Source organism: Otolemur garnettii, unplaced genomic scaffold, assembly GCF_000181295.1.
Source record: "Otolemur garnettii isolate 467f Iridium unplaced genomic scaffold, OtoGar3 scaffold00062, whole genome shotgun sequence".
NCBI lineage: Eukaryota > Metazoa > Chordata > Mammalia > Primates > Galagidae > Otolemur > Otolemur garnettii.
The window spans coordinates 8,651,934-8,661,386 of record NW_003852457.1 but is presented as its reverse complement, the minus strand read 5'-3'; the positions used below and the strand labels follow the sequence as shown (position 1 = coordinate 8,661,386).

The window sequence follows — 9,453 nt, the reverse complement described above, 5'->3', positions numbered from 1 at the left end:
TTTTTTTTTTTATTGTTTGTGATTCATTAGGGTACAAAGAATTAGGTTACACTGATTGCATTTGTTAGGTAAAGTCTCTCTTATAATTGTGTCCCACCTCCAAGAGGTGTGCCATACACAGTGACTCCCGATGATACTCTTCCTTCCTCCCCTCTCCCCTCTCTCTCATTCCCTTACTCCCCACCTTGTATTAGGTAATCTACTGCCTTCATATTAGAATTGAATACATTGGATTCTTGCTATGAGAAGTTTTTGATTTTGGTGAAAAGCAATTCATCATTTTTTCCCAGCACCATCTTAAGAGCCCCTGTCCACCTCAGTGAATTGCCAGGGTATGGACTGGCACTTTCCTTCCAGTTAGATACACTGAGAAGTTAAAACTGCATTGATCTGGGATAAATGCGCTTTTTGATAGCAGAGTGGGAGAAAGGTGCTCTGGACTGCACCTGCTGCTGGCAAGAGGGCTGGGAAACCAAGTCTCAACTGCCAGGGTGGGGCAGGTCCAGTGCTGAGGGCCATGGATCAGAGTCAGGACTGTGGGGGCTTTTTGACCTGAACCTCCCATGCTGAAGGCCAGGTGGTGGCTCTAGAGGCAGTGTCTGAAGCATTCTGGAGCCAGGTCGTTCAGCCCCACTGATAATCTGTAAGTACCAAACTTCCTGCTGGGACACCATCTGCCTAATACTCAAAGACCCCTTTACCTCTGGGTTCATTGAACTGCTTGAATGACTGTTGCCATTACTGGGGGCAACAGGCCCATCATACACCCTAGCCAGCTCTGGGATTGGGCAGGGACTTGGCACCTGGAGGCAGGAGGAGCAGGTTCTGGCTCTACCCACCCAGTGTGGGGAGCTGGGAAGAGAGCTGACAGCTGCATTCCTTCAACTCTCTGTGGCCTCCACACTTGGGGTGAGCAGGTGACCCAGCAGAGGCCTTCCCCAAGGTGACATCTGGAGGGTGGAGGGAGCTGGCAGGGGATACAAGTGTGAACTGCCTTTTTTGGATCACAGCCCCTGGAAACCTATTAGAGCAATAACTGTGTATTTAGCAACACCCACACATGTGAACAGGATGCATATTATACAGAGATAGCTATTGTTTGTTTATAAAGTCAGAAGATGGAAACTAATGCCCACCAGTTGGCTGAAGACAGTGTGGACTGTCCACACTACAAGCTGAGAGCAAGGACATTGGCACACTGTTACAGTCACAAAGATCAATGAGAGCAGGAGTCAGTGTGTGAGCAACTATAGAGAAAAAGTTTGGGGTGGTGCCCGTGGCTCAAAGGAGTAGGGCACCAGCCCCATATGCCAGAGGTGGTGGGTTCAAACCCAGCCTCAGCCAAAAACTGCAAAACAAAAAACAACAACAACAAAAAAGTTTGGGCTTGCCTGCATACGCACAGAACTCTCTAGAAGAAACTGGTAAGAGCAGGGTCCTATGTGGTTCAATGGGTAGGGCACTGGCCCCACATCCCGAGGGTGACAGGTTCAAACCTGGACCTAGCCAAAATGCAAGAACAACAACAAAAAAAAGAGCAGGGTCCTCTGGAGAGAGATTCTGGGTTTTAGGGATGAGAAGGCAACTTTCCTTTTTTATATATTTTGCTTTTTATGGTTATGTACATTGTTTTGTTTTTTTGAGATAGAGCCTCAAGCTATCACCCTGGGTGGAGTGCTGTGGCATCGCAGCTCACAGCAACCTCCAACTCCTTAGGCTTAAGTGATTCTCTTGCCTCAGCCTCCCAAGTAGCTGGGACTACAGGCACCCACCATAACGCCTGGCTAACTTTTGGTTGTAGTTGTCATTGTTGTTTGGCAGGCCCAGGGGATTTGAACCCACCAGCTCTGCTGTATGTGGCTGGCACCTTAACTACTTGAGCTACCAAGTCTGGTTATGTACATTGTTTTAAATTATAGCCAGAAGGCAGGTGGATTGCTTAAGCTCAGGCCTTCAAGACCAGCCTGAGCAAGAGGGAGACCCAATTTCTACTAAAAATAGAAAAATTATGGCTCGGCGCCTGTGGCTCAAGTGGCTAAGGTGCCAGCCACGTACACCCAAGGTGGCGGGTTTGAATCCGGCCCGGGCCCGCCAAACGACAATGACAGCTGCAACCAAAAAATAGCCGGGGGTTGTGGCGGGTGCCTGTGGTCCCAGCTACTTGGGAGACTGAGGCAGGAGACTCGCTTGAGCCCAGGAGTTGGAGGTTGCTGTGAGCTGTATTGCCACAGCACTCTACCCAGGGGGACAGCTTGAGGCTCCTGTCTCAAAAAAAAGAAAAGAAAAATTAGCCAATAGCCAGGCATTGTGGCAAGTGCCTATAGTCCCAGCTACTCAGGAGGCTGAGGCAAGAGAATCACTTCTTGGGCAGCGCCTGTGGCTCAAAGGAGGAGGGTGCCAGCCCTGTATGCTAGAAGTGGCGGGTTCAAACCCAGCCCCTGGCCAAAAACTGCAAAAAACAAAAAAAAGAGAGAGAATCACTTCTTAAGCCCAAGAGTTTGAGGTTGCTGTGAGCTGTGACGTAACAGCCCTCTATCAAGGGTAACACAGTAAGACTCTCTCAAATAAAAAAAAAGAAAAACTAGCAGAGCATTGTGGTGGGCACTTATATTCCCAGCTACTCGATAGGCTGAGTCAAGAGAATCTCTTGAACCCAGGGGTTTGAGGTTGCTGTGAGCTATAATGCCCTAGCAACAGAGTAAGACTGTGTCTCAAAAATAAATACTGGCTCAGCACCCATAGTTCATTTGTTAGGGCACTGGCCACATGCACCAGGGCTGGCGGGTTCAAACCTGACCTGGGCCTGCTAGAACAACAATGACAACAATAACAAAAAAATAGCAGGGCATTGTGTGTGCCTGTAGTCCCAGCTACAAGGGAGGCTGAGGCAAAAGAATCACTTAAGGTGGCGCCTATGGCTCAAGGAGTAGGGTGCCAGACCCATATACCAGAGGTGGCAGGTTCAAACCCAGCCCTGGCCAAAAACAACAACAAAAAAAGAGAGAATCACTTAAGCCCAAGAGTTTGAGGTTACTGTGAGCTGGGATGCCACAGCACTTTAGTAACATAGTGAGACTCTGTCTCAAAAAAAGTCATAAATAAATAAATAAAGGGTGGCACCTGTGGCTCAAAGGAGTAGGGCACCGGCCCCATATGCCGGAGGTGGCAGGTTCAAACCTAGCCTCAGCCAAAACCCACAATAAATAAATAAATAATAGGCTTGGTGCCTGTAGCTCAAGTGGCTAAGGCACCAGCCACATACACCAGAGCTGGTGGGTTCAAATTCAGCCTGGGCCTGCCAAACAACGATAACTACAATAAAAAAATAGCCAGGCATTGTGGTGGGTGCTTGTAGTTCCAGCTACTTGGAAGGCTGAGGCAAGACAATGGCTTAAGCCCAGGAGTTGGAGGTTGCTGTTGCTGTGAGCCATAGCACTCTACCCAGGGTGACAGCTTAAGACTCTGTCTCAAAAATAAATAATAAAATGCTGTGTACTCTGGGATCCTCCTAGGTTATTTAAATGGGCCACCCATTAATTACCTGCAGTCACAACCCAGGGGTGTCTGTTGCAGTGGATTATGGACCTTTACACCAAAATTACATAGCCTCTCACCATGGAACCCAAGGTTCTAGTAATTAAGCTGCCTTCTGCCCCAGAAGTGATTTACATATCCTGCCTATGACAGGTGAAATTAACATGGTCAACACCAATCTGGGCTATTTCCCTCCAAGCCCACTCCTTCCTGCTCTCAGGGCCCAGCCGGGGACCCCTGAACACTGCTCCCACTCCACATGAGGTCAGGTAGCTTCTATCACACCTTGAGCTGCCTTCCTCACCACGTCTCTCCAAAGGGTCTCCCTACACAAGGGTTGTCCACCCCCAGCTGGTATACATGCAGGTCACACTTTTACGTGCACAAACATGCACACACCTTCCCTTGCTGATACCCTCCCTCAGCTGTGAGAACCTTGCAATTTGCCCACTCAAACTTCCTAGCCTCCTCCTTGATTATAGTGTCCTACACCTCATCTAAGACATCTCAGCTCAGTGTGATGGCTCACACCTATCTGTACTCCTAGCACTTTGGGAAGCTGAGGTGGGTGGATCGCTTGATCTCAGGAGTTGGAGACCAGCCTGGGCAAGAGTGACACCCCATCTCTTCATCTCTACTAAAAGAGAAAAACCAGCCGGGTTTTGTGGGGACACCTATAGTCCCAGCTACTTGGGAGGCTGAGGCAGGAGTCTTGAACCCAGAGTCTGAGGTTGCTGTGAGCTATGACAACTCCATGGCACTCAATCCCAGGGCAACAAAGTGAGATTTTGTCTCAAAATAAATAAAGCATCTCCTAGCCTCCCTTGTAGCTAGAGATGGCCACAGGATGCAACTGTGGCCACTAAGGTAGAGATCCTGGAGGAACTCCCAGGAAAGCTTGCCAGGGGCCTATTCAACATGCCCCTTCCCCTGCCCTCTCCCTCACTGGAACATGGACAGGGACAGTGCAGGGGGAAAAAACACTGACCAGGACAAGGGCCACATGCTCAATAGAGCCAGGGGAAGAGAGAAGGTGACTGAGTCCAACAGTGCTGGGACCATTGCCCCAGCCCAGGTTCCCCACACCTAGCCAAGCACCTTCTGATGGCTAGACACATTCAACTTCTTGCTCAACTGCTAACAGCTCCAGCCTGCCCTTGCCCTGGCTTCCCTGCCAAGCTTCCTAGGCCCCCTCAGAGGGAGAAAAATGTACAACAAAAAGGCAAAAATAGGATTCACTAAGTAAAATCTATATTTATTTAATAAGAAAATCATGTATTTAAAAAAATAGTGTCTTTACATGCTGAGGTGTACATTATGTAACCTGTGAGCTGAAAATAGCCTTGAAGCAGGTTACTCCTGTGATGAGAATTCATAAGATGCTAGGTGCCAAGATCCTGAGGGTACGAAGACAGGCACAGCTGACAGGCAGGCCCACTAATTCCTGGCTTTGGGGCCACAGGTGAGATTGGCAGCCACAGCAGTGGTGAATCCTGGTGCACACACATCTCAGGAGGCTCTGAGATGCTGCAGTAGGTAGCTCCCATGGCCTCAGTCTGTGTCTTCATCTCCTCCACTGCCCTCCTGGGGGCTGGAGGCCTGCAGAAGAGGAGCAGACAGGAAATCAGCTGGGGCAAGCCCCTTCCCACTTGCAGGTGCGTCCTTCCCATAAGGGGACCCCACCCCCAGCATCTGCTTCTCCCCACCCATTGCTGCCTGTGCTATGCTGGGATAGGCATAGGAGCCAGTGGTGCTGTGCTCTGTAGCCATGTCCTCACCCTCCCACACGAAGAGGAAAGGTAAGTGTTTGTCCTGGTTCAAGAACTACATGGGGGCCAGGCTCAGTGTTTCACGACTATAATCCTAGCACTCTGGGAGGCCGAGGCGAGTGGACAGCTTGAACTCATGAGTTTGAGATCAGTCGGAGCAAAAGCAAAACCCCATCTCTACTAAAAATAAAAAAACCTAGGCAAGAGGATTGCTTGAGCCCAAAATTTGTGGAGGTTGATGTGAGCTATGATGCCATGACACTCTACCCAGGGCAACAGCTTGAAACTCTAATTAAAAAAAAAAAAAAAAGAGCTACACAGGGAAAGCCAGGGGCTTCCAACAAGATCAGTTGTTTGCCTGGCTCCTTTGAGTCCCCACAGGGGAAATAAACTGTGATGTTTCAAAGCTCAACAACGCAGACACTTTAGCACCTAAAGATGGCCAATAGTCAGAAGCCTCCATTCACAGGAATCCAGTGGAAGTCCCATCTGGCCCGGGATCTTTGCACAGTGCTTGAGAAAATGAAAAACCACCACCACTTCAAGTTTGTCTTAAAAAAATTAAGCTTATTGGGCGGCACCTGTGGCTCAAAGGAATAAGGCACTGGCCCCATATGCCGGAGGTGGCGGGTTCAAACCCAGCCCCGGCCAAAAAAAAAAACCACACACAAAAAAATTAAGCTTATTTGTAAATATTAGTTGTCTATTTTTTGAGACTTTGGGAAAAAAAATAAGAAGTTAACTGATGACTCCATACTGAAGCTCAGAGTCAAAGCATTCTATCGCAGACATACTCTTGACAATGTGAATGTTATTATTGCTCAATATTTCATTGCAGCAATTGTCTGATTTCTTTTCTGAATGTATTTCTTTTCCTTGTTTGTTCTTTACAAGGTTCTAGTTTCTTGTCCTTATCTTCAACATTGTTATTACATTTTAAGCCTTTTTAATTTTGTGAAGGCAAAAAGTAGAAATCAAATAAACACATGTATATATATAAAAAAAGAAAATATATCATTCTTCTGAAATAAATGAAAACAATGGAAACATTAAAAAAAAACATTTAAGTTTACTGCCAGACATCATGTTCTGATGGGCCCACCACCAGCTGTGGCTGGGCTGCCGCAGGGCCTACGGGTAGAACAAGAGGCCCCCGGCTGTGCAGTACCCACAGCCCCACATCCCAAGGCCGGAGCTAATTCCCAAGCCTGCCCCTCACTGGCCTCACTGCCCTAGGTCCTATGTGCACAGGGGTTTGCAGCCTGGAGTGCAGGAAGGATGTTTCTATGGGTTTCTGGACAATAGGAAGGAATCTCCTCAAGCTCCAAGTGGGGACCTCACCCTTTGAAAACCCACTGAGCAAGGTGGCACCTGTGGCTCAGTGGGTAGGGCGCCAGCCCCATATACCAAGGGTGGTGGGTTCAAACCCAGCCCTGGCCAAACTGCAACAAAAAAATAGCCGGGCATTGTGGCGGGCATCTGTAGTCCCAGGTACTCAAGGGACTCGGGAGGCTGAAGCAAGAGAATGACCTATGCCCAGGAGTTGGAAGTTGCTGTGAGCAGTGTGAGCCACGGCACTCTACCAAGGGCAATAAAGTGAGAGTCTGTCTGTACAAAGAAAAAAAAGAAGAAAGAAAACCCCCTGACCACTAGCAGTGGTCTCTCACCCCCAGGCAAAAAATTGAGAATGAAAGTGGAATTTCAACTTCAGACTGCATTTAGCTCCAATACATCTGATCACATATGCTCTTGTCCTAACCTATCCTTGATGGTCAGATGCAATGGCTCATGTCTGTAATTCCAGCACTTTGAGAGGCTAAGGTAGAAGGGTTTCTTAAGGGTAGGGGTTTAAGACTAGCCTGAGAAACACAGTGAGACCCTGCCTCTAAAACTAAATTTTTTTAAAAAATTACCATGCATGGTGGCTCCAGCCTACAGTATAGTCCTGGTTTCTCAGGAAGACAAGGCAGGAGGATCACTTGAGCCCAGGAGTTCAAGGTTATAGTGGACTATGATTATGCCACTGCAATCCAGCCTGGGCAACAGAGTGCGATCCTATTACAACAAACTATACCTGACAATTGTCTAGCCACCAAGTCTTACTTCCTGCCAGGTCCCTCACAGGTATGTAACAGAAAGTCCAACTCCAGGCTCACCCTCCCAGAGGGCAGATAGTTTACATAGCGTGAGATGCTCATGCCCTGCACCCAGGCAACCTTCTGGTAGAGGGAAGAGGGCAGACCTAGACAAGAACATGGTTGAGAGGAGCAGACACAGCCCCAGAAGCACCGGCCCTGCCCCCATGAGCCTGGAAGCCATGCCCAGGATGGCATCATGCAATCCCAGTACAGGGAGTGGGAGGGTGGTAAGGCATATCTCTTGGCCACTGACCGCCTAGCCCTGTTCCTGAGACTGCTATGTGACTCTGGGGGAGCAGTGCACCTGTCTGTGCCTCGGCCTGCTCTTCTACACAACGGGAATGACACTCAGCCTGGCCTCTGTGAGGGTACATGCTGCAGCTTAGCCCTCCCGTGACCCAGCCCCTACCTTGGTGCCTGTGCCAGCCGCTGCAAGGGCAGTGGCACTGAAGTCATGGACAGGGAGTGTACTGAGCCACTGGGCCATGGACCTCTCGTCCCTCTCGGTACTGACGATGGTGGGGTAGATGTGCTCCTCCTTGAAGGCCGCAACCTTGCCTTCCTCCTGCGCCCAGTCCAGAGGCTCGTGCAGCCCATCATTGCCAAAGCGCTGGTTATACTTCTCAAAGTGCACCCTCTCCAGGACGAGGCCAAGCCCTGGTGCCTTGGGCACATCGACCTTCTCCTCCCCCCAGCTGCGCTCCAGAACACTCTCTGGGGCGTAGCCCTTCACAATTGCCACCACCAGGCCAACCATCTTCCGTATCTGATGCATCATGAAGCTCTGGCCCTTCACCTTGATCACAGCGAACTCCAGGCCCTCCCGCTCAAAGGGCTCTTCGCAGAACATCTCCAAGATGTAGCGCTGCGCGCTTGGCTCCCTTGGCCCCTTCTGCGAGGTGAAATTGTGGAAATTGTGAGTACCTTTATAACATGCCAGGAGCCTGTTGACTCGCTGCAGTGTCTCAGGGCTCAGGCGGTAGGTCTCATCCTGCACGTCCCGGTCCTTGTGGGCAAAGGCAAAGGTGGGCAGCATGTAGCAGTAGGTCCTGGCATCACACTTGTTCTTGGAGTTAAAGCCACCCGTCACTCTCTTCAGTCCTAGGGAAGAAGCAGGAAGTGAGAAGATACACAGGTAAACAGGAACTCACCAAAACCAGGAAGCATCCTGAGCAGCATGAGGACCAGCATCTCCTCACCCAAGACAGGTACCAAGTTCTCATGCGTACTGACTTCTGGGAAGAGGGGACTTTGCCCAGGGTGGTGATGAGATCTAATAGTACAACTGCCTGGGAGAGATGACTGCACTACAGTGGCCGTAATTAACAATGATTTGTTGCAAGTTTTCAAATAGCTAAAAGAGAGGATTTTAATTGTTCCCAACACAAAGAAATAACAAATGTCAGGCAGTGCCTGTGGCCCAGTGAGTAGGGCGTCGGCCCCATATACCAGGGGTAGCAGAATCAAATCCGGCCCCGGCCAAACTCCAACAACAACAACAACAAAAAATAGCCGGGCGTTGTGGCGGGCGCCTGTAGTCCCAGCTACTTGGGAGGCTGAGGCTAGAGAATTGCCTAAGGCCAAGAGCTGGAGGTTGCTGTGAGCTGTGAGGCCATAGCACTCTACCGAGGGCAACAAAGTGAGACTGTCTCTAACAAAAATAAAATAAAATAAAGATTCAACTTCATAAGCAATGAACATTATAAGGACGGTTTGCAAATGTAATTTTAGTTGTTCAGGACATATCTGCCATGAAAAGGCTCAATAGCACTGGCAGACAACATATTGTCTGAATGAGGCCACGTCTTTGTTATATGTTACGCAGTGATGCTAACCACGGAATTACCTTGCATGGGGACCTGGTGTTGTTTTAGCAAAACTGGGGATTAATCTATGAAATGCATTAAAATATTCTTCATAGAAAGGAACTGGTAAGGGACGTCAAATACGACTTTCAGAGGATTTACTCTACTAGGAGTTCAGAGAAAGACCATACTACAATTAAAAAAAAA

The 9,453-nt window shown here is 49.0% G+C and overlaps 1 protein-coding gene across 3 annotated transcripts in view; it reads right to left on the bottom strand.

Annotated features, from left to right (window-relative positions):
• Window positions 1-4,768: 4,768 nt before the first annotated feature.
• PUS1 (pseudouridylate synthase 1) overlaps window positions 4,769-9,453 on the bottom strand; it is an 18,298-nt gene continuing 13,613 nt past the window's right edge. For all 3 annotated transcript variants that reach the window (XM_003792910.3, XM_023514981.1, XM_023514982.1), the window contains exons 5-6: window positions 7,851-8,542; window positions 4,769-5,133 (exon numbers count right to left, since the gene is read on the bottom strand). In XM_003792910.3, the coding sequence (XP_003792958.1) occupies window positions 5,086-5,133; window positions 7,851-8,542 (740 nt within the window). In that variant the 3' untranslated portion in view covers window positions 4,769-5,085. The remainder of the gene's footprint in view (window positions 5,134-7,850; window positions 8,543-9,453) is intronic.